At 36.7% G+C, this 25104-nt stretch overlaps 2 protein-coding genes across 2 annotated transcripts in view; both read right to left on the bottom strand.

The window, feature by feature from the left end:
* Positions 1-20459, bottom strand: part of mrvi1 (murine retrovirus integration site 1 homolog) — a 40248-nt gene extending 19789 nt beyond the window's left edge. The window contains exons 1-14 of the mRNA XM_015338480.2: positions 20117-20459; positions 19959-20015; positions 19802-19861; positions 19331-19386; positions 18921-19011; positions 17988-18128; positions 16665-16768; positions 15684-16386; positions 14748-14892; positions 12489-12526; positions 4931-5060; positions 4189-4336; positions 3341-3446; positions 351-563 (exon numbers count right to left, since the gene is read on the bottom strand). Coding sequence (XP_015193966.2) covers positions 351-563; positions 3341-3446; positions 4189-4336; positions 4931-5060; positions 12489-12526; positions 14748-14892; positions 15684-16386; positions 16665-16768; positions 17988-18128; positions 18921-19011; positions 19331-19386; positions 19802-19861; positions 19959-20015; positions 20117-20140 — 2016 coding nt within the window. The 5' untranslated portion in view covers positions 20141-20459. The remainder of the gene's footprint in view (positions 1-350; positions 564-3340; positions 3447-4188; positions 4337-4930; positions 5061-12488; positions 12527-14747; positions 14893-15683; positions 16387-16664; positions 16769-17987; positions 18129-18920; positions 19012-19330; positions 19387-19801; positions 19862-19958; positions 20016-20116) is intronic.
* A 135-nt stretch (positions 20460-20594) lies between these two features.
* Positions 20595-25037, bottom strand: LOC138224414 (protein KASH5). Its single transcript, XM_069181603.1, has 8 exons — positions 24794-25037; positions 23096-23342; positions 22633-22752; positions 22345-22525; positions 22152-22210; positions 22001-22049; positions 21652-21810; positions 20595-21255 (listed from the first exon to the last, which is right to left on the bottom strand). The coding sequence occupies exons 2-8, from the start codon at positions 23337-23339 to the stop codon at positions 21132-21134; spliced, it is 936 nt and encodes a 311-aa protein (XP_069037704.1). The 5' UTR covers positions 23340-23342; positions 24794-25037; the 3' UTR covers positions 20595-21131.
* Positions 25038-25104: the final 67 nt, after the last annotated feature.

The following is a 25104-nucleotide window of genomic DNA, read 5'->3' as shown; positions in this document are numbered from 1 at the left end:
TGTCTTTACCAAGAATAAAAAGAATTACATTATGTAGGGAGGAAAAATGTGACAGAAATGAAACAGGACAGGGTTATCTTTATTACTAAGAACAGAATGCATGAAGGAGTAGGCAACCTTTTTTATTAAGGGGAATATAAAATGTGCACTTTTACGTTAGAAAGGAATATTGCAGACATGAATAGAGGAGCAAATGTTAATATGTCAGCTTTTATCTATATTTAAACTTTGGAAATAGATATAAAAATGACAAAACCTCTGTAGTTACCCCAGTACAAAAGTTCTAGACAAGCAAGCACTTATCTAGGAGAGGTTGAAGAGTTGATAGAGGAGTTTGGAGACTTCCTTACAGTGACTGGAGAGCTGGATGAGCTGTCTAGTTCCTCAGGAGAGTCCTCCTCTTCTTCAGGGAGGGTAGGCATTGTTGGCGGGTGGCTGGGTCTGGGCCTGAGGAGAGGGCGGCCGTTCTTGGCTGGGCCAGATGGGGCAGAAGGGGGCTGCTCACTGGGTCGAACGCTTAACGCCTGGCTGCAAGGCTGCCAGGCCTCGTCCTCTACAGGCTGCTAAAACGTGTCACAAAACGCCCCAATCACATTACCTTCTCACTGCTCGAACATCAACAGGCAGATTAAACCATAATACCTTATCCAACATACAGTAAATATAGTCTGCAAAGGAACAAATTATAGGTTTATTCCATGCTGAAAAGAGAAGAGAGAAAACACAACGTTTTGGCTGTGAAGCCTTTTTCAGGTGTGAGCAATATATATAGTATATATAGCGTTCACTATGCCAAAGTCACCCTTTTCTCATGAAAACAGGTAAGGCAACGAGTGTTCCCAACGGGAAATGCTCAATAGTGGGATTCCTTTTGTCAATCCACCACATTTGCCCCCAGTGAAAGTCAATATTACTTTCTTCAGAAGCTTTTTGGAATCATTAACTCGCAACTGCAATAAAACACACTCATGTAATTTTATAGGCCTTAATCTTTGACTGTGTAGATATTATAAGTCACTCTTAAAATGTGCAATATTATTTTTCTCAAAGATGTTATAAGGCATTCATACTTCCAGAATAAATGTCCTTGACATTTTATTCTGGTAATATTTAGGCTTGTAACAGATGTTAAACAGACGGATTATTTTAAGAAATTCCACACACCTACAACAGAAACCTGTTAGGATATTATGTTATGAAGAGACTGAAGGAATCACTTTAAATTTCGAATTGCAGAACAGGCCCTCAGAAAGCAGAATGAGATGGCACTGAAGGGAGAGATGAGCCCATGAAAGCTGCTGGTTTGAATCCTGCACATGCAGAATTGTATGTTGGTTACAAGTCCCTGGGGCTCCATGCTGCTGTGAGGGAAACATCAGGGGGTGGGCTAGTTGGCCAAAAGGCCTTACAAAAGCCCCCACAGACTCCCACTCCACTAATCCTCATTTTCCTGAGGTCCACAGGCAACTAATACGTTTCTTGGGCTCCTTGGGCATTACGAGTGGGAGCAAAGAAAATGCAATGATCAGCTGTTGTGTATCTGTCATGGCTCAAGTACCAGCAGTGGTCTAGAACTGACAATCAGACTCAGAACTGTAGTGTTTGCTGTGAATTCATGCTCTCAAGAGTAACAAACATCTATTCCAGTTAAGTGCTTCTTCAGTATCTTGAGAAATTAACAAGCATACTGTGTGTACAGAGTAAGCCAATAATGACTTACCGCTAAGTGCTGAAAAGTATTTTATGAAGCAGTATATCGCTGACAAACACTTAAAAGCTCTGGGCCCCTGATTTTGTTTCTAAAATAAGGCCTTTACTAAAGTTTTTTTAATATTTTGACCACTTTGCTGAAATCCTCCCCCTATTCAGGATCCAAAGACTGTTATTTTTGTTACTAACAAACCTGATGTATTGAAGTGCTCGTGATCAAATGTGGCTCAAAGCATTTCATGTGAGTCAGACAGGAATGTATTCTTCCATAAACTAAACTCACCCATATTTCTTAAAAATGTAACAGAAAGATTAACCTTTGCTTGCATTAAATCAGAGTAAAAATGACAAACATTGCCTATACTGTATGTTTATAAAGGACATGAATATAAAATAGGGTTGAAAAGAAAAAACTGAGTTGATTCGATATATTTCTAAATATTACACACTTTCTTATGAAAGTTTTAAAAAGTAGTACTCAGTGCAACCACTTTGTTTATATAATATAGCCTATGCTTCAGTAGTAATGACTGAAGCAGGAAAACCTAGATCTTTCTAACAATGATAAAAACAACTTTAAAACCTATTCCTTCTAAGAGAACAATTAAGTATTATGCTAGTGTTGCATTTCAACTGCAATAACCACAACCAGATTTTGTTGGAATGTCTAATTATAGCTAATACCTTGTCAGTGCGAGTAATTTGTTATGTTATTGCCTGCAGTACATTCCTACTTCCTTACTCCTTGACGTCCTGTGTCTTTATTCATAAATATGGAACATCCATGTTGAAATGGCAAACTTAGGTTCCAGACTGCATTCTAAGACCAATCAACAAGATGGAAAAAAACTCTACTTCAGAGGAGAATGTCTCCTGGAAGAGATGATCTTAAAAGGATGTATTCCTTAAATGGAAAAGGTATTTGCAGTGGTTTTGTGGTACACATGCAAGTCTGCACTTTCAAGTCTAAAGGACAAAGTCTGGATATGTCATCAGAGATCACCTTGTTGCCACGGTGGTTCAGATGTTGTGTTGTATATAAAACATTCAACAGGAAGTACTTGCTTTTCTGTATCCTATCTACACAGTTGGCTAACAGATATATAGAAGCTATAACACTGCTTCCCTTCTAAATCACACTTCCATGAGACACCCAAACAAACCTGTGTCTCTAAGAAATCACATCCATCGTGTTGCATGCTTCTTTTATATTGAGTTTAGTGATCATTAGATCTTACCACATGCATTTTGGTAAATCCCTAGCTACGTTATTGTTTCTGAATTTGTAATGGTTTTGAATTTGAATAATTTTTAGATTAACACTGAAAACAGAAGACAGTATACAACAAAATACAGCAATTCGAAAAAATACTAAAAATGGGAGCTCTGAAGAAAGTGGGTTAAGAGAATTAAGATATACCATAGAAAAATATATGTCTATTTCTGACAGTACCTAGAATAGATTTTCCCTTTCTTTTAGCAAATGTTACAAAGAACGAAAATGTTTGATCAGAAAACCTAATTGATGATAGATTAACCATGCAATCTTCCACACAGGTAATTGTAGTGGGCTTGTGTAAACAGATGTGTCTCCACTGTTACACAGAAGAGGGGAGACCTATTAACTCACCGGGTCTGTGTGAGTAGCAGTTGTGCTCTGTTCCACTAGGGCCTGATTATCTCCATTGTCCTTTGGGTCTGTCTGGCAGCAGTCAGAGCTGGTAATGACCTTAAAGCTGAAATAATTAATTAACAAACTGTTCAGTCACATAGAAACAAGAGATTAATCCTGTGCTGAAACGTACAGTAAAAGGTAAGAAGAAAAAACATAATGTCTTAAGATGAGGAGTGTGCTTCTTCAGCTCCTGTTTTTCACTCCTACTCTAACCAGTTCAGTAACGTACTATACATTTACAAAACAAACTCCAGAAAGCAGAAGTCTTAGTTTGGTAGGAGAATGGAGGAAAAAAACAATTACATAATTTAAACTAAAAAAAATATATTCAAAAATAAATGTTATAAAGAACCTTGCATTATAATAAACAGGCATACATACTTTATGTACAATAGGTAATCAGTTTCTGTCATAACATATGGTAATATTAAATAAATTCATAAATGCATTATTTTTACATGTATAGTCCAGGTTTTGTCGTTATAGAAGTATTTCTTAAGTTTCAATGTCAACGGTATTATTGCATAGTGCATTGTCATTCAGACACTGGGGACTTTAATTGGGCTTTTTATTGTTGGAAAGTTACAATTAAAAAATGCAAAATGTTTGACAGTGGCCAGCTGTTTTATTATGGTGTTGTGCGCTGGAATGAGAAAGCGTGTATGATGTTTTTCATCCAGACAATAAAACTAACTTTTTGAACTAACAATGAAAAAACACTTTTTAACTCAACTGCATTTCCAGCTAAATAGAAAACAACACAGGTCTTAACTGAATCCTATTTTATAAACAGAAGAACTTACCTTTCTACATCTTCATCTGTCTCTTTACATTCACAGTTGTCAGATAAATGGTTCTGACATCTCCCCTGGCTGTGATTAGGTGACAATTGTCTGACACAACAGCTGTTTGTCTGTAGCTCTGTCTTCAGGAGCTCCAAAGCCAATGCATCTGTTGGAATGATGAACTAGATTTATTATACACAGCAGTTACAGAATTCTGCATGACAGGAAGTGACTGTCGCAGATTTTAAAATGGAGACATGTCTGAGCCAATGAAATGTGGTTACTATGAGGACATAGCAATCCTTAAAAAGCTACAAGTATACATTTTCATTAAATTAAGATGAGTTTAAACAATTTTATTTTACTGAATCAGTAGCAATTTATCAACAAATAGTTCCAGAAATAGAAGAAGATGAATAAAATCTCAGACAACAAAATACAACAGTTTAAAGATAGTTTTTTTCAAGTCAATTTTCATTTTAGGGAGTGTGGTGTTAAGAATATAAGGTAAAGCTTTCTTTGAATTAAGCTTTATGTAACCTCCATCACACCTTTAGTATTTTTTATTATATTTCGAACAATAGTTATAAAGGGTTATGAAAATTATGAAAACATTTTACTGTATGTAACCTCTAAAAAGATTTAATCCAGGCTAAATAAACCTATTTCAAACCGTTTACTGTTACCCTCTGCCAGATCTGTAGGAATCACTTTTGGACAAAACAGGTAAACAGAACAATGATTTGCACAAATTGTGTACCTAGTAGAGAAGTGTCATGTCTTGAACTATCCTTGCTGATATAATGCTGCCCTGAACAAACGCTGAAGAAAGGATGTTGGATTCGTGATGGTCGATCATTGACACAGACAGTGCAGGAGCTCTCTTTATCCTGATGAAGAGAAAATGATATAATACTCGTTCACATAATCTGAGCCCCGAGACAGAGCTAAAGCAGAGTGCAGAGATAGTGGGTAACGTAGGAAGATGGATAAAAACAGATATTGTAAGACAAAACTCTTCAAGGATATGGTGGTGTTTACATTGACTAAACATACGTCCATCTTCTGATTCTGATACTTTATATATATATCCCATGACAGATATTTGTATTCCCGTTATACAGTGATTATTCTGCAATGACTTTTGCCCTGTGACATGGTATGTATTTTCTATAGTTTGTCCTGCTCAGTGTCCTGTATCAAGATACAATAAGTTACACAATAGTTAAATGTATTTTTGATGTGTATCTTGGCAATAACTTCATCCTAGGATTGTTTCAATGTAACAATTAACATGGAACTTAACCTAAGAAGAAAACAATAAATTAGAACACCCATCTACTGAAAAACAATCATGTTGAATTACAGAGTGTTATCAGTTAACTACCATTCAAAGTTCGATAAAGACCTAAGGAATGGGCATATGTATATATTTAGAACTACAAACAAGCCTAATTCTTTTCTGAAACAAACAGAGTTGTCAATCAAAGGTATTTACATTGTCTACCCAACGGAATTCAACTTTGGCATGGTTTGATTTCCACAAAGGAGAGAAACTTTTTCAGATATATTGTATTCCAATTATGTTTTGGATATTAAAAAGCATACAAAATGAATAATTTCAATTTCCATGGCAGTCCTTGTGATGCAAGGCAAGAGCATTCCTCTGTAGACCAAAGACAAGTTGTATGAAAGCCTTAACAGGCAATGTTAAATCAATGAGCTGTGACAAGCATGAATTATTTTCTTTGGGAGTTTTAAAAGGGTATTATTACCATAATAAAGGATTAATTCTTTGTTTCAACAGATTTTTGACCGAGAGCTTTGAAGGCTCAGGACTAGTTTTATATACAGCTTCTCTTTTGTATGGCTGACTTGAAGTAAGAAGTATAAGTCCAATTTAAGAATTGGTCAAGAGCAGAGGGAATGTCACCATCAGAGTTGTATAGAAAGCTATGTTTTCATAGGTCCATAGTTCGATCTAGGAGCACACAGTCACATTCCACAGAACTCTTAATGTGCCATTTATGCATCCAGTGCCCATAGCAACAACCTTCTGTTTGGATCCAATTTAGGAGCTTCTGGGTTTTTCACAGCAGGTCAAAACCAGGTCGAAGATTAGATATTTATTCCGGATGGCGCTTTCATCACACGTCTCCCCCCAGCTGCTGTGCTGTCGTGCTCTACGAGAGCTTGGGCACATGTCAAGGATGTTTTCCAGGACACCAAGCAGCAAGCTTGGAGATTTGGGAAATCTCCACTGGATTGGTAGGTCAAGGCTATCGATCATGAGGACAACATCTGTGTGTGCTGCTATATCACAGGGCGCATTTTTGGAAAAGTAAGACTGGCCTGCCCTGGTAACCATTCCATTTGTAGTCAGTGTTTAGAAGCTCAGAAAGGGTCACTGTTCTCAGTGGTGGTGCCAGTATGATGTAGATGTAGAGTAGACTTAGATTTGGTCACAGCCTCCATTAGCAGAAATATTTGGCTGAAATATATGTTTCACATACACCTCTGGACACACTTCACCCACCACTGAAATATAGCACTGGGGTGACACATGGCAGTCATTATACTGTATGCCAGCATCTCTGCTGCACAGCAGGTCAGATGGAGACATAAGAACATACAGCATTTACGGAGACTTCTGGGAACACAGATTGGTCAAGCCCAGAGTGGAACTGAGCTAGGACAGCAGGGTAAACAGGCTTACACCTGCAAGCAGAGTTGTGGGATCTTTTAATTAGCAAGTAGGTGGGACCTCTAAACAAAGACAGTAAACACCAGAGGTTATTATATCAGCTTAATGTGATATATGTCTGTGTCCATGTCTTTCTGCTATGCTCCACCTTCCTATTGTGGTTATGGTCATTGTGCTAGCAATGCACTCCCCATTCTCTCTTTTGAATTTGTACCCATAATGCACACTTTTCATGTTACTGTATAGCTGTAGTAGGCCAGCCAACCTCACTTTATCCTATATACAAAGCATGCATTTTTTGCAATTTAACTCATGTTAAAATGTACACCTTATAAAGTTAACACTCATGAAACATAACAGCCTTACTCGTTTCACCTCCTTTAAATGTTTCCGATTAAGCACTGAAGCCCAGTCAGAGGTATTTAAGGAAGGTGAAGCATTTGTGTACTGCAAAAGTTTACTGCATTTGAAAGTGCCTCTTCCAGGAGCCTGCCAGGAAAAGGCTGCATACATAGACTGGTATTACATTTGACAAGCAAGGAAAACCCAATAATTGCAGGAGGTTAAAAACAAAAAGGCCTAATCTGTAAACTTCTCTGTTACATTTGTTATAGTGAGAGAGCTATTGTTAAACAGACCACGGGCTGCTCCAGAAAATATTTTGGCCAGATAACTGGCATGGTTACCAAGGGCATACCCAAATATTAGGAAACTTCCTGAGAGAACCAGGCAGCAGAAAGTGGCTTCTAATACTAATCCATTAAAACCTGTTGAGGAGATTCCTCAAAATGCTCACAGAACCGTTTCTGCTGGGGGTAGGGATGTTATTTGGGAAGAAATTCTCCCCTCCCCCAAAAAACGTCAGGTGGAAATACAGAGTTTAATGAAAGAGGCTCCCCATAACTTCAATCCTGAGGCAAGGATTTGTGGAAAGGCAACAATATAATACGCAAGTGGGATCCCCACACAATGGAACACAAGGAGTACCCCCACCTAGAGAAAAGCCAACAGAGCAGAGAATCCTGCAAGTGCCGAATTTGCCTGTTGTATGACATCAGAGACTGCAACTAATTCAGCTCTGTACTGTGGTTCCTCTTGCACACAGCCAGGGGATCTTTAAGTGAAAATCCACAAATCTTTAACAGTCTGCTGGGCTCTGACAAGTACAAGTCAGCAACTTCTGCTTCTTTGGCGACACCCGTCAAGAACGAACCCTCAACCTCTGCAACTGTGCTGCAGGAACTACAAACACCCTTTATCACAGCTGCTTTTTTTGCCACATACTGTAAAGCAAACAGAAAACTGCCACAGCAAACTAAGTCTGCAGATTTCAGTAACACATTTTAAAACTGAGTTCAGTTGTAAGCTCACTGACACCCAAGTGAGTATCTGATGAGACAATATACCATTATGTCTTTTTTTGGACCGAGGTTCTGACCAAAAGGAAATGCCTACAACACTCAAACTTCTTTCTCTCTCTACACATGCACACTTCTATAGGAATGCCCCTCTCTCTTGTAATCTTGTAAAGATGTGTACATATTTGTATGTTGTTTGTCAACTTGCCCACTATGCCAAGAAAATAATAGATTTCATCCACCTCTTCAGAAGCACCCAATGCACTTAAAAACAGCAAGAAAAAAGAAAATATACATGGTTTCTTTCTTTTTTCACAAAATAAATCATGGGGCACAAAAAGAAAGATGTCAGTATAGTTTCCTGTACATTGAACAGTTTAGGGCACCACAATATGCTATACTGTGTTTTTTTTACAGTTTTAAACAATGATGTTGTTATCTTCTTTCCATTGTATGACAGCGTGCCCTTAAGGATTGCTCTTAACGTTAGAAAACTGCAAAAGCAGAGATAACTGATACATCTGGAATTCACAAAATCGCATTATTTTATATAATTTCCTGTTTTGTTGTACTTGTGCTGCTCAGTGAACAGGAGCCTGAGGGGCTCAGTACTGACTGTGTCTATTTTAAGGACATGTCAGCAACATAAACTTGGAAAGGATACAGAGCATTTACCCGCTCTTAGAGCTGAGGGGTCAAATGTCACCGTAAGGCAACACATTTAATTATTATTTCATGAGAAACTAAATGCTATAACCTCTTTACTTTAATGTAAGATAATATAAATTAACAGAATCTGTTTAAAATGTGGTTGTCTATAGCACACACAGTTAAATCAGGAATGTGGAAGTAATATTGACGGCATAAAAGAAAACAGGACGGAGAGCGTGAGAGAGATGGAGGAAGAGCTTTATACAAGCCCTTATGTATTAACTGACCCAGTGTTATAATAAATGAACTGTATTGTACATTAAGGAACTTTAAGCATTTATAATAATCTTTAAAAACAACTCATTTCCTGAAGATAAATGTCCATTCAAATACAGAAATACACATTTATCCTGAGAACTGTCTGCTAAATCCAAATGTTACTGTTGTCTTTTGGGCGCAGTCTATTAAATTAAGTCTACCAGTTCTCACTGCTGTGCGTCTCCAAACCAGATTGTGACGTATGGAAAAACAGAAGAAAGCTCAGTCACTGTATTCCTATCAAAGCCTTAAACACAAGCATTGCCTTCAAGTACAAGTATAGAAAACCAACAGACACCAACTTCACATTTTCAGGCACACACATCTCCACCATGTATCCCTCTTTCCTGAGAAAATAAGGCTGTACAAAGCACATCATGTATTACTGTACCTTAACTTCAGCAGAAGGTCCCAGCTGTGCCTTTCAGAGTACTCAAACAAACACCAATTTCCAGCTTCCTTGGATTTGGAGATTTTACCTAAAGCTGAACAATTCCTAGTCTTTTTTTCCTCTTTTTTAAGCCAGCCTCTCTTTCACTCCTGGGAGCTTTTACCATTTAAGGGCAATGTTTCATCTGACTCTTTTGGCTGTGCAGTGGCTGCTTGAGAAGCTTAAGCAGAAGAATGACTGCGACCGCTGAAAAACTCTGCTCCTTGAAAACCACTCTCTCCTTTTTTTCAGTTTGAATGCAGTTAAGCAGTTCTCATCCGAGACTCCTGAGAGAGTGGAGAGAGGAGCTGATGTACATCCGAGCTTCCCATATCACCATGAATCACAGAATACAGCAAATACAGTGCCCTTATCTTCAAAAGAAGAAGCCCCGGACTTTGCATCTAATTAAACTGTTGCTATTACTATCTCCTGCACATCCCAAAAATTCTTAAAAGCACCTTGAGCAGAGAGTGCAAATTTTACGAGGCCTCTAAGCTACACATTCTAAATGAGTGCACTAATATTTCTTAAACTAAAACAAGCTAAGGTTATTCTTTGGTTCTAACTTCTAAAGTAACAGTAGTAGATCTACAATCTAACATCGAAAATGCATTCATTGATTGTTGATTCAAATGTGTCAATACACTGGGTTAACATAATCAGCATCAAACATTTCCAGCAAATTCCTTTCTCTGCTGATATACGTGAATTCATTCTTTTTAAGAGGAGTGTTTGTGAGTGTAGGGGGGTGTTTGCTTTATGAAACTAAAAATAAATTGTTAAATAACTTAATCTTAATCTCCCAGGCTTCTGTTATCCTGATATAGTGCTTTTCCATTTCACTTGTAATGTTCTCTTCAGCTGTGTAGCTTTTCAGTGCATCAAAGATAGGTTATTAGCATTCAGTCTGAATGTAAATTTTATTTTAAAGATGGATTTCTGTCAGCTGTCTTAAAAAACTTTGAAAAACCTTTTAAATGATTGCTAAACACAGGGCATTGCACTGATCAGAATGGTAAATTTTAGAAAAACTAACTGTACAGGTTTTTTGCATTCTTTCATAATTTAGTCAACAGTATGCTAATTAGAAACTGGCTGTGTGGTTTTACATCAAGGGCAGAAACCGTCTTATTGATCTCTAGCTTTGCTGCTGTGGATAATAGTAACAATAGGTATTTTCATACAGTACTTGAAATTAAATTAAGAAAAATAAAAGGGAAAAGGATTTAATTCACATTCTTAATATTACCAATCAAATTATTATCACTCACAACCAAAATTGGAAAAAAACTATATGTTGTCATTTTTCTGTTGTAATAAGTGGCCTGTGGTTTTCAATAAAACAATTCTTCTCTAAAATGAGCACTGAAAAGATTAAATATTTAAAATGTGCTATTCTAATTTTCCTCATCAAAATCTGTATACAGTCCAACTGTTTTTGCCCACTCACATCTAGTTTCTTTGCTCTGCTGTTGTTTTGCTCTTAACATGAGCCCTTCAAACCTGATCTTGTACCTGTAGACTATGTAGATTGTGCTGTTAAAAGAAACACAATGTTTCAGCTGTAGAGCCTTCTTCGGGTGTGCACGAAACATTGTGTGTCTTTTCTTCTCTTTTCTGCATGGACTAAACCTTTCCTTGTTTCTTAAAACATGCTTATTAAATCCCAACAACAGCTACACAATGTTGGTGTTTTCAGTGTTTTTGACAATACTGAAGTTAAACACGATGACTGAAATTATTTTTTACCTTGAGTTGTCACATAATGCTTACGATACAAACAGGGTATCATTTTTCCATCTGCATAACACTTCCAGGTTAGGAAACTTACCTACCTTGTCTACCTGATGCTGTAAATTCATTAAATGCCTTCATTTTGACTTGGTTAAATTGCTGTAACAATTTATTTACTTTAAGATCAGATAGAACAAAGCTTCAGATCTCTCAAAGTTAATTATTATTTCACTCTTCAGTGCTATAAGTTGTGTCTCTATGTCTTGTGTGTATTCTTTACTGTTTAAAAAATATTGTAAAACAGTTACCCCTTTCTTGACTTTTCTATGATTAGCAAAGATAAGTTAGATCAACAGTCTGGGACAAAATATTTGAAATGCTTGACACTACTGGTACCAATGAAACTGCTTCTTTCATTGACTTCAAGATTTTAGCTTCAAGATTTTGAAGACTGCTCTTATGGTTTACAGATCTGTGTGAGCAGTAAATAAAAACTGCAAAGAAACTTGATTCACACAATTAAAAAATTCAAACACTTCTTTCCAAATGTATCTAGAGTCAAAGGGTTTAAATTTTACAAATATATTGCCGGTGTTTTGCTCACTTCTTAGAAAATAATCCCCAACTGCATTTTAACGCAGAAATGATTTCCAGATACAGTCTTTTGGCATAATTAAGAGAGAAAGTAGAGAGATATAAGATACCAGTTGATGAACACTCACAACATCTCTTAGTGTATAGAGTTTAACCTATCCAGCAGATACAATAGCAAAAGGGAAAAGGTATTTTTACTTACAAACTGTAGCATGATAAGTTGGTATGATAACAATTCCCACTGGCATTGTTTGTGAATTATATTTTTTAAATCAGATATGCTGTTGTAAAAATGTTATTTTAAAGACAAAAGTCTAAGTCAATATCTCATGATGTATATCCAACCACCACACATTCTGAAGTCTACAAAGCCTATAAATTCAGAACTAAAGTAAAGACATGTTTTTTATAAACTCTCAGCATTCTCACTGGCTAAAAATTATTTGGACCTTTTTCTTTTTAAAAGAAAACACCTCAAGCTGTCCAGTTAGTTTTACATTTTATTTAGGAAATGTTGTTCTCTTACCTTGCTTTGTCTTGTGGTGCTCAGGGAAATGATTTCACCTGTTAAAATAAAATCAGATGCAAAGTTAAAAAAAATCATTTGCATTTGAGCCACTGTCCATGCAAATTAAAGACTGTTTTAAAACCCATTTTTCTGATGACGCACCCAGAAATTTATGCAACCTCATTGGTGGCTTCATCCTCCACACATATTTAAGCAAGGAAAGCGCATCTCTTTCACCTCTTTTCCATATCTAAGGGCAACAATAACCTGGCAACCATTTGCATGTAGGGCCCATTCTCTGGTTAAAAATACTAGGCCTACAATGACCTCCTTGTGTCACCCTTCTTTTGTACTGATAGAAAGTTATTACTCAATGACACATCCAACATGTCCAGAAACAAAATTACCATACAATGAAACCCAATAATAATTATTACTCTATTTAAAGCAAAGATTCACAGAAGCAGTCTTTATGGTTTATTCGTATTCAAGAAATCTTAGGAATTGCTACTAAAAGCATTTTTTTAAATTCCCACCCCTACAAAACTCAGATATCAATGTCAAGTAACTGATTTTTTTAAGTTTACATGAGACAAAAACAGTTCATAAAAGAAAACACACTTCAAAACATTGTTAAAACTGAAAGACCAAATACAAGGTTATATGCTATGGGCAGACATCTTGTTTGCAGATGATGCCTTTTTCTTTTTTCCACTTCTGTTAAATCGGTTCTGTTTATTTATTTTTTTAAAGTATGCATAGACATGAATGTAAAGAAACATTGAGGTACACCTATCTTTTGTTAAAAAACAATGGATAATTCAGGCTCAACAAACACATTTAAAAATCTGAGTTTTCGTTTAAAGTGATTTTCTTTTTGCTGTGTTGCTAGGATGCATTTTCTCCTAAATGGAAGCCTGATCAATTATGCATATGCTAGGCTTAATATTTGCTTTTTTTGTTCCAGATGGAGGGAAACATGATAGTGAAAACAAAACACTCTTGGGTGATGTAAAAACAAAGCTTGCAATGCGGACAAGTGGCACTGTACAGTGTGTGAACTCTGAACAAGGGACATTCAGATAATTTCCTCCAGAAAGCAAGAAACAGAAGCTACTTCTTTTGAATGTTCTGTGAAAGCTTGGAATGTGGCTCAGAAATCGAATTAATTATTTTAGTAGTCAATGTAAATAATGTTTTTTTCTGTTGTGCTTTGTGTTTTCAAAAGGCAAAATCAAACTCTTTAGACAGCAAACAGAATTAATGCCCGACAAACCAAGTTTAACACTTAAATTTATCCTTTTAAAATGATCAATGAGTCAAGGTTTGAAATAATTTAGAAGCTACTTTCCATGTAGGCAAGATTTCTTAATTTATTGCCTTTACAAACTGCAAACAACACCCGTGATTTGCACATTATATCTGAACATAGTACTTCAGAGTTTGGGGGTAAATAAGAGTAGAGTGTGACTCCACATTCAAAAAGACAATAATTTACAGATAATTTGATTTTAGGTGTTGAAGGTTTTAAAAGTGTATTGAGATAGTGCTGTAAAATATGTACTGAGAATTCAGATTAAACAGAAACACAATTAAATAGGATGCCTTTTTAATTTTCTTTGGCATGCTTTCAATTAACTCATTCAAAGCACTCTGGGTCATGAAAGGCCTTAAAGATCTCAGAGGAACATGTGTTATGTGATAAGAAAGTCCAACTGTTGACCCAGCTTTCCACAGGACCTTTGGGAGATTTGTCTTCATCTCCAATAGATGGCTTAAGCAGAAGACTAGCTGGATTCACTAAAGCAAACAAACCTCAATGCATCACAACCTCAGTAATGTAATTTCCTTGGATTCAGACTCCGTGAAAATGTAGAGATAGAATGGAATGACATGCTCATTAATCCTCTCTTTGGATAGCTTTTATTGAAGCATTAAAGCAGAATTAACCTTTGGAATCGGGGGTGGCTTTAGACCATAATGGTTTTATAAGGGTACTTTAGTTTTAATAATTAAACATATAGCTTTTATAGCAAAAAAAAATTGGTAACTCCTCATGTATCTGTAAATATAAACATTGGCTTTTTATGTTTGCCTTAAATTTATTCTTTCTTAGATTTTTTTTCACTCAAGCTACACTGAATTAGGGCCTGAGAGAATGATACTGGCAGAATGCCATGACCAATGAATGACAGGGGTCTCTGTGGACACAACAGGAAAAGAGCAGCCAAGGAAAACTCAGGCATTTAACAGCAGTTTCAAGTTATTTAACTTTACCATTTGTAACATCACAAGGAGAGGATTGGCAGATGGTGGTTGCTTTCGGAGCCGGACAAGTGAATTTCTCTGTATTGTGTGTCTCAGAAAAGGCCACAGAGGGTGATCCACCCACAGACCCAGTGGGTGATCTGGAATCTGTAGGCTTGAGAATAAAACCAGTGGTCAAATGTTAGTTTACAGTCTCACTCCTCTTTCCCAGAAGTGTGAGTTAAGCACTTGGAACAAACGTCAGAGGTAGCATTCGGGAAAGAGTGCAAAATGTCAAGTTCGCATTAAGTGGCATTTCGTATTGTTCAGATAAACAGATAGTATCAGACAAACTGAAAATAATTACTAACTTGGGGAAAAATATTAAACAAAAAAAATAAAATAAAATGAAAGGATAAACTATGGCATTGACATTAAACAGACCTTCAGTGAGTGTGTCCATCTATTTGTCTTCCCCTGCAACAAGAACTAGTCTTTGTTTTATTTTGAAATTAAAAGAACTCTTTTCAAATACAGGCCTATAAACAAAAGAACACATTACAAATGTCATTCCTCCAGTATCATAATGTCATCTTTGCTCATGATGGAAAGATGTGCAAGGTCAAACATACAAGAAAACAGAACCTTCCTTTATATTACATCTCTTTTTGTAGACCATTATTGTTTTGTATAATTAAATAAACCTACTGATGCTCAGTAACTGAAGATATATGTCTGGTTATTACAAGCATACACCTTTGTAGTTATCTAGAGCTTTTAATTACCCTTTCCTCTCATGCTCTAGACAGATATGTCAGCATAATTCTGTACTGTGAGACAATCTCTCAGAGGAACTGGCTTTGATTTTCATACACACGAAAGAAAGCTTTACATGATGCTCCTGGATGTTATACTCTCCATTTCGGGATAGGTGCTGTGAGACGTTTTAGGAAAATAGACAGATACCTCATTTTTTGCAGAGACCCTAGACTCCAGCAGGTTGAACTGTATTTCCGCATTTTCAGCTCTTTCCAAAGCAGCTTCGATTCTTTCTGTCACTGCATCCAGTTTTTCCTTAGCAACCACAAACCTCTGCTCGCCAAGTCTGATGAGCTCTGCCACTTGGCTCGTCGTTTCCTCCATTTTCTTCAAGGACCCCAGAAAGCTTTGCAAAGCCGATTCTTTTAAGTTAATGACTTCTGGCTCACAGGTATCTGCATCAGCTAAAATCAGCTTATTTTGTGCTGTTTTTTGTCCATCTTCCATGACCTTTTTTTCTGGTAAAACTGCTCCTTGTTCCCAGGTTGTATGGTTGGTGGGCACTGCCTCTTCGCTTGTTTGACCTCTTGTTTCAGCCTCAGGAACTTTTTGCTGAGCCTCCATTAATGACGCTTCCAAATGACACAACTTGCTTTCCATCTCCTTGATTACGCCCTGGGCTTGTAGGAGCTTTTCTTTTGTTTCTACACACACCCGAGTCACCTGAGCAGTTTCGTCTTTGGCTCTGATTTTCTCCTCTTCTGCTTTTAAAGCTCTCCACCAGTTCATAGCAGCCATCTTCTTTGCCTCTTTATTGTCTTTCTCAGCCTCTGCCAGCCCTTGCTCCTGCTCCAACACCTTATCCTCAGCTTCAGACTTCAGGACTTTCAGCAACTCAAGCTCTCGTATTCTATCAAGAAAATGTGATTCTTATTAGAACTATAGTACATGAACGTTTTAGCCCAAGACTGCTTGAGAACGTTTTTTTCTATTTTTCTGTCAAGCAAGCATCCAAAGTTATTAGCAAGATCAAATATAAAAACTGATTTAAATGAATAAAGAAAAAATAAGAATTTGATCTACTCCAGATCAGTTTTTGCTCTAATTAGTATTATTGTGTAGACATTACTGGTCAATACTGGAGTACATATCTGAAACAATGCAACACTTCAAATAAAACTCACATACACATTTGCCAGATGCTGCTTGGTGCTTGAATGTTGCTGCTGACATTGAAAGTAGGCTCTTTCTAATCTTTCCACAACTTTATTCCTGGCACCTTTAATTGTATCCTGAAAGAAATTAAAAGAAAGATGTCCACCAACATTAAACAGGCGAACATTACATCTAATGAAAATGGGTGGTGGCAGTTTAAAGATACTTGAAGCACAGACCAGAGAAATCCCAAGAGTTATTAGAATAAGTTAATTATAAGTTATAAGTTAATTAAAGGCCAGAAAGCAAGGACCCAAAATTGTTTAATAAATCAGTTAATAGAAATGCAGGGAGGAAGAAAGCGACATATAAAATGATAAAAATTAAAAAGATGCAGGAGGAGTAAAGATGAAAGAAGAAAAGGAATTTCACAATGGAGACTAAATGAGCAAATGTTTTTTGTCAGTATTATAAAAGCAAAATACAAATTCACAATAAATCCAAGTATCTTGGAGAGAATAACAGTTGATTAAGCTGAATCTCTGGCTTTGGGAATGGGCTGACTGAGAACCAGAGGTTTGTTAGCTACTAGCAATTAAAGTAGCTAAAGAAAGAACTCCTCTTGTCCGTATGTTTTTATACATTCTTATGTTTAGCAATCCATAACTCAAATGTTAAGCTATTAATAAGCTTTGACTTTTACCACAAAGATCAATAAATGATCTCCCTAAGTATTTTATGGAAATGGAATAAACAAGTTGTTTTAAACTGGAAATGAAAATAAATATAACACCTGAGGTTTCAGTAATATATCTGTTTCTATGCCTATAAAAACACTGCATCCCAAATCTAGTGAAAAATTTAGAAAGGCAGATAATCCAGTGTTAGTCACAAAACTGACTAGAAGAGCTTCTTATGTAATTTGCTGTGATCATTAACAGATTCCCATACAAGAGCTGCATTTTGAGACAGAAGGGGGTTAACCATGTAGTAACCCATATTCTAAATACAACTCTCACAAGCGTCATAATTACTTACAGAATTTGACTTTCGGACAAAAAATGATGGAAAGGAAGTCATCAGGGAAATGTAATTTAGGAGTACATGCTTCGGTAAGTTATTTATAATTGTGTATACAGATATTATTTATATAACCAATCTATACATTTAAGTTTATATGTAATGACTGGTTTTAGGCGTCACTCAGCTGTTTGCCTCTTTTGTTAACATGATTTCAATATATAAAATTAATAATATTTTCCTAAAGAAATTATCCTGGCTGGTTTAGGACTCCTGTAACATGAATGCCAGTATCTTTGAATATTGTTTGCTCTGTGTAGCACACGGGCACCTTACCCTCTGTTCAGGTTCGGTGTGAAGCATTTGAATGTGTTCCTGTGATTTAATCTGATGCAGAAGCTTCTGAAACTCATCCTTCTGGTTGGTGGAGGACAATAGCCCACAAAGAGGACTGTTTGCCTCTTCAGTACTGCCAAGCTACAACAAAAATGTCACAGCACTACAGATGTTGTAGAATGAATTACTTTGTCACTGATATTGTCACAGCTAATAGCATTATAAAAGTTACCATGACCATAAAAGCTTCAATTCTTTACTGGGTTGTATGTAAAAAGCAATGTTTATTACTCTTATAGTTAGCTCTAATGCCTGGATTGATACAAATTTAAGAACTCGATAATATTTCAGATCAGCTGTCTATCAGTGGGGGGTCCACTATGGGAGATAATGTAAATTCAACTGCTATTTCAAAACTAAAATTTTCCATCCATCCCTTTTCTAACTGCATTATCCAATCAATGCTGTGGGGTGTAGCCGGAGCCTATCCAACCAAGCAATGGGTGCAACTCCGGTTAAACCTTGAATGGGACACTAGTCCATCACAGGTCACACAGACACACACATTCACACCAGGACCAGTGTTCCCAGAAGCCAATTAACCCACCAGTTAGTCTCTGGGCTGTGGGAGGAAACCCATGTGAACACATGCCCATAGCCCTCCAGGAAATGAACTCAGAGGTCCCACGATGCAAGGCAGCAGTGCACACCACTGCGTCACTTTGCCACCCATTAATTTTTTTGCCCATTAAAGACAATGAAGTATAACAATGAAGTTATAGTGTAATGTAATCATGTAGTTTTTAAAGATCCAACCAGCCACTGCCTGCATCTGTCTTGGACACATCTTTCACTGAAAATGAGATACCAGAATGGACACAGGCACAGCAGTTGTCACTGTGATACTCTTTAGTTTTAGTCATCCCGTATTACCTCTTGCAGTTCCTGGATTTCTGACTGTAGTGAGTGTTGATGGGGAGGAGTGTCATACTTTCCCAAGGGGCAGGGTAGGGTTACATTGCATCTGCAAAAACCAAACTGTTAGATTAAAGTCCTCTAGAGTGCCACCAAAACTTCACCCTTTATACCAGCACCTCACCTGAGCACAGCTGCTACGAGCTGGAAAAAAGAGCAGCTGTCTGATCCGTCTGGTACAGCACAATGAAACTGGCCTGTCTGTGGTGCAGTGAAATAACAACATGTGTAGCACGTCTTACTTCAAAATCAAATATGTTCCAGGTGACCTGGCATGTCTGTATGGCTCCCTTGCCCAGCCAACAGGCTGGCATAAGTTTCCTCATTTGTTTTGTAGAAGATGATTTACATATGGACACATTGCCTACCTCAACAGCCCATGCCGAGCATTTTCTTGAAGTCTCTGTACTTCTGAATACATTCCCTACAACGAGTATTACAGTGCATTACGTATTATACTACACAAAGAGTTCCATTTTCAAACAATATAAGTATACCTACAAGAACATAATCTGTATATTGGCGTTCTTACTTTGGGAAATATTACAGTTATGTAATTAATTACTCAGGCAGTACTGTAATCTTCATGCATAAGATAATTTCTCAATTTTACCTTGCATTAAACATTTGCCATGTTGCAGACCAGATCTTAAAATTCTTGTCTTAAAAATAGTAAGGATTTATTTTCATCTTAACTAAAAGATATACACAAAAATTTAATTTTTCACATTATGTTACAGTTTTAATTCATCTTCTACAACAAATGCTCAATAACAGACCAACATAATTTGAAACACAAGTTTACTGTTACACAAACCAACATGGAATGAAAAGAATACCTCAATGATTCTGTGGTTCTCCATTTGAGAGAATTTTAACTCTTCAATGAGCATTGTTTTCTGAAATAAAATAGTTTCCATAATTTTCAGTTCAGTTTCAAAGTCAAACAGAAAAAACATGTTTTGCCACATTTCCATTTTGAATATGTTAACTCACCTGTGTGATTTCCCTGTCTTTTGATGCCAACAAAACATGTGTTTCATCTAGTTCCTTCTGTAAAGCATTGAAAACATAACCTAAATTTTTCATTGTTTTAATTACTGTCAAAATACAAAATTTACAGCTGTATTTGCTTTAGTTCCAAAGGCACTCACCCTCATTTCAGACTGCATTTTCATTAGTTTGGCAAGGCAGGTTTTGTTAAAGGATTTCTCTTGGGCAAGTTTTTCATTCTATAAAACATGTTCAACATGAATCCAATGCCACTACATAATTCAACAAGCATTTATGGATGAGAGTTGACTGCAGTCTTATTGATTCTATTTTGTGAACAATGTTAAATAGATATTTAATTTGAAATAGGTATGATCTAAGATAAGAGTAAATGTTTCAGCCAGAGTAGATTCAAATGCCAGACATATCATGATATCAAACCAATGATAAACAATGATCTAAATCACAATAAGCAAAACCAATACCTTCAGATGTGAAATGACATCTGTTCAAACATAACAACCTACCACCTCTTCCAGTAATTGAATTTGTGCCCTTAAACATTCGTTTTCTTTCTTCTATATTGAAAAGAAACAGGAAACACAATTAATGGAAATTATGGTGGTCTGATCATTTTATTTGGTTACTGAACAAAAATAAAAACAGAACAGTTTAATACTCCACAACTATATGTCCCTACCACCCCTGAGAACAATTAAATATACACAGTGTATATAGCAGATTCAAAAGGAGCACTGGATATAATTCTGTGGACTTCTAAGTTATTTGATTTTGTTTAGATTTGTTTTTGTTTTGCAATTCTATCGACGTCTAAGTATGTTATTTTACACACAACTATTTTATTTAGATGTTTTAAACAAATCAAACTATATCAAACAATGTTTGCTGGCATTGATATTTCAGACAACTGATTGGAATATTAATATATTAATCAAGTAGGGACACAAAGGAAGGAACGCAACATCTAACTAGTTATTTAAATTAAAACTTGACATTCTGTGTCACCTGCACAGTACGTCCTATTTTAACGCTGAGCAGTATTTGTATTTGCCTTTGATCTTCGTGAAAGACCTGCATGATATGGTGCCATCACCTGGCTGTGCTATTACAATCATTAACAGTGTCGCTGAAGATGACTGCAGGTGAAAATTGCAATCATACCAGTTTATTGTTGTAGGTCTGTATCCTGCAGGCTCTCTCCTGGCTGTCCTTTATTAGTCTCCTGGCATCATCCAACTCTTCCGATAGGGACTCGACACTTACAGCGGATCGCTGTGTGCTGATTATAGGGTTTCAACATTCAAATGTGTGGATACATACATACACAAAAAAAAAAACAACACATGTATGTATGAAGCTCTTTCTTCAGTTTATGTCATGTTGCTCATTTTCTTCAACCTTCAAGAAATGTGGATAATTAAAGGCACGTTTTTACGTTATTAACAGCAGCGACACCTTTTAAGAACTCAGCAAAGTGTGCGGTGGGGGTATAGCAAATATACGAAATTCTTCAGGAGTTCAGTCAGTCCATGAATCTATCATTGTTTCGGCAGTTTTGTTTAAGCCACGAGTATTTAAGGAACCTCACAAGTAGCGTTCAGACGTTATTTAAGCCACTTGAATTCATTAGGGCAGAGCCAATCGGTTCATTTCCAATTCCTCTTTTCAAAGATACCTCATTAATTTTCTCTTGAGTTTGCTGACTTCCGCTGTGAGCTGGAGGTTTTTCTCGTCGCATGCTTCCACAGCCTTGAGAAGGCTGCTGTTCTGCTCGCTCAGGCTGTGGTTAGCGTGCCGTAGGTCCGCAACAGTGCTGATCATGTCCCTGGATTCACTGGAATACATTAGGAAAGAAACGTGAGAAACAGTAACCACGAGAGCATGGAAAAAAATAACTTAAATCCGTGGGAAATCTAGTACAGTGGCTTTTGCCAGTGTCTTGCTTATATTGCACCATTCAAGGCGTTGGTAAACATTTTCAAGATAACTTAAAAACCACAAATGTAACAATTTTATATACTTACTAATAAATACAATCTCTTCTTTCAGTTTCCGAAACAGACGATTCACTCCCTGTTGGCAGAATGCAGTTTTAAAAACAATCACTTCGTTTAAAGCGCACAAATATATATGTCATATACTATACCTTTTAGTGAGTTATGCAAAAAAACTTACCGTTTATAGGTGCTTTGCAATGGTCTTCTCCAAGACTCTGATAATCATCATCCAGTAAGCTAAATTAATGGTATATATATTAGCTTCTTGGTGCAATCAAAGTCAAGAATTTTCTAAATACCCACAAATGTAATATTCTGGGGAGGATATTCACAAAAACCATAATAGATTACAGGCAGATGGTGGTTCTTACCAGTCTTGGCTGCACTGGGAGATCCATCTTTTCATTGTGGCCTGGAACACATCCCTGTTCACAAAGACCCCCTTCCTGTCAGGGTCCAGCATGTCGTAAAGTCTTGACAGCCTCCCTTGCTCTGGGCTCTGAGACGTCATGCTCTGTAGGTACTGCATAACAGTGGAAGCCATCACTTCCCCTACAGAAAATAGCAGTCAAATATTTATAATCATAGGATAGACCTCTACCTAAGAAGATTGAAGTTATATTGATCCTTTAAAAAGCAAAAGAATGAGTTCTCTCCACCTCTGCCTGTGGTATCACATGCCTCGAAAGTGATGTTTAACAAATGTTCTTCTGAAAAGGTGTGGGTGATTTTTTCCTCTTCGCCAAAATCTTCAGAGACACAGCTGGCAGAACTGAAAACTAAGAGGAAAATGAAATAAAAACGCACACAACAACTTGGTTGTTTACAAAGGAGACATCGAAGGTAATGTTCTATCCATTTTCTGTTGCAGTTTGTTTGACAGCAGAAATAAAAACAACAGCACAGCTAATGCCAGGTTTCAGGTTTCGTGAAATAAAAAATGAAAGAATATGTTCCAGAGAGTTCATGACCTGAACTGGCTTTGAAGCTGCTTTTAGCACCTTTTCATGTTTAAACCTTGAATTATCATTTTATTACGGATTACTGGCTGTTGTCCATAACTTTGAATAAGTGGTATATAATGCTAAAATTACATTTTAACAACATTAAAGTCTCTCTTACGTCTGTTGTTGTCCGATTGGTGTTCTTGCTCGTGCAGACTGACAATTAAATCTTCAGTAGATGCTGCAGTGGAGCACTCTGATACAGAGGGACTTCTATGCCCATTTCTATCCACAGTGCTGGAGTTTGGGCCACGAAGAGGGTTAAAGGACATACAGTCGAAAGCCTGCCATCTCCGAAGGCCCAGTGGAGACTTCACTGGTGGAGAGCTGTTATCTCTCTTTTGGCTCTGCTGTGAATCCATAACCTTCAATAAGGACAGCAATGAATAGACATGAAATTCTCACTTTATAAAACAGGTACAAACTAAGACATGTGAGATAGGGAAAAAAATAATAGAAGCAATCTAAGCCTATTTAATGTATTTATAAGACCAGTGAAGGTTATCATTTATCTTACCCTACCTATTACCATATCAACCTACTGCTTTGGTTACTCTGTGATTGCATTTCCTGAAAGAGCTATCGGTCTTACATGATCCCACGGTATTTTACATACAGTGGAACTTCTCTTTATTACCTTCCGGACACCCAGAAACCACATCTATACTATCACTGCAAGAATGCATCAAGGAGAGCTCTGCTCTAGACTAAAGGTCAAAGGTCTTTCATTCGATTCTCTGAGTGCTGGGAAATGACTGTTATAAAGCAGTCCGTCACAATTAGAAACTACTTACAAGGGATTACGTGTTTCAATGAATAAGAGGTATTTACGTCACACAGTAACGGTACAAACAGTGATGAGGTGAAAAATTAAACCATGGCCCTAGGTATAAAACACTCAAAGAAAGATATCCAACAGGTTATAACAGCTCTGGCAGCTAAAGCTTATAAAACCACAAGTGTGACAAAACATCCAGAGTATACGATTTCTGGAATCCTTGGCTTAAAAGAAACGTATGTCTGTGGTAGAATCTGATTTTTGTATCAGAATCCCTCCAGGTTTTTTCCTTCAGAAGGAAAAGCAACCTTATTCTATCTAGTGAAAAACTATACAGTAGTCGACTGGAGAAACCCAGCCCTGCCCAGGGCTACGTCTGAGGTGCTGTAGCTGAAACTCATTATCAGGCAGTGGTACACAAAACACTGCCCAGCTCCCAAAGTTTAAAAGACATTGTGTTTCATCTTTAGGAAAAGAATTCACAATTGCAGATATGTGTATTAGCACCCTGTATGTTAAATTAGTAATTCCCAACTAGAACATCTTACCTATCATTTTCTAAGAAACATAACTGCTCTTTAAACTTATAAGAAGTGTTACTGACATATATACAGTCCAACAATTAATGATGCTTTTTGTAAATCTTTACAAAAAATAATGCTTTTTGTAAATGTTTATTCAGTTTTTGTAAATAACTGAATAAACATATTTTAGATTAAGTGTGCTGGTACATACATTATGTCTGCTACTATACAATAATCATTTTGCACCTCTACAACATGAAATATACTACTGTAGATATCCTAATTAACTGAATTCAAATAAAACAGCATTATATTATATTAGGTGGGTAGCTGCGTCAGCATGTGTAGGCTGCAAAGGAACAAGTAATTGGTTTATTCCATGCTGAAAAAAAGAAGAAAGAAAACACGTTTCGGCCGTGGAGCCTTCTTCAGGTGTGAGAAAGACAAGGCATTATATTATATCTCTGTGCAATTTTGACATAATCGATAACAATTTATAAAATATGGTTCTTACCTTTCACAGTGATTTTATTAAAGCTGACTGCTCTCATAAGAAGTGAGAAGACCACTGCATTTCACGCCACTTTTTGATAAAGGATGTTTTGATAGAGGATATTTTTTTAATATACTTGTGACTTAACATATTGCATTAATAATTTTCAGGGCAGTTTACAGAATCTGTGAAGAAGCAGTTGATTCTGGTGATCTTGTCAGAATATTGCTTTCGCCTGTTTTGTTCCTTCACTTATACTTCAAAACCAGCTGACATGGACAGCTCCTCTTTGCTACAAGCCTGCAATGAATTGCTCCATTCACCACAAACAA

Source organism: Lepisosteus oculatus, chromosome 21, assembly GCF_040954835.1.
Source record: "Lepisosteus oculatus isolate fLepOcu1 chromosome 21, fLepOcu1.hap2, whole genome shotgun sequence".
Classification (NCBI taxonomy): domain Eukaryota; kingdom Metazoa; phylum Chordata; class Actinopteri; order Semionotiformes; family Lepisosteidae; genus Lepisosteus; species Lepisosteus oculatus.
This window is presented reverse-complemented; position numbering and strand designations above follow the sequence as displayed.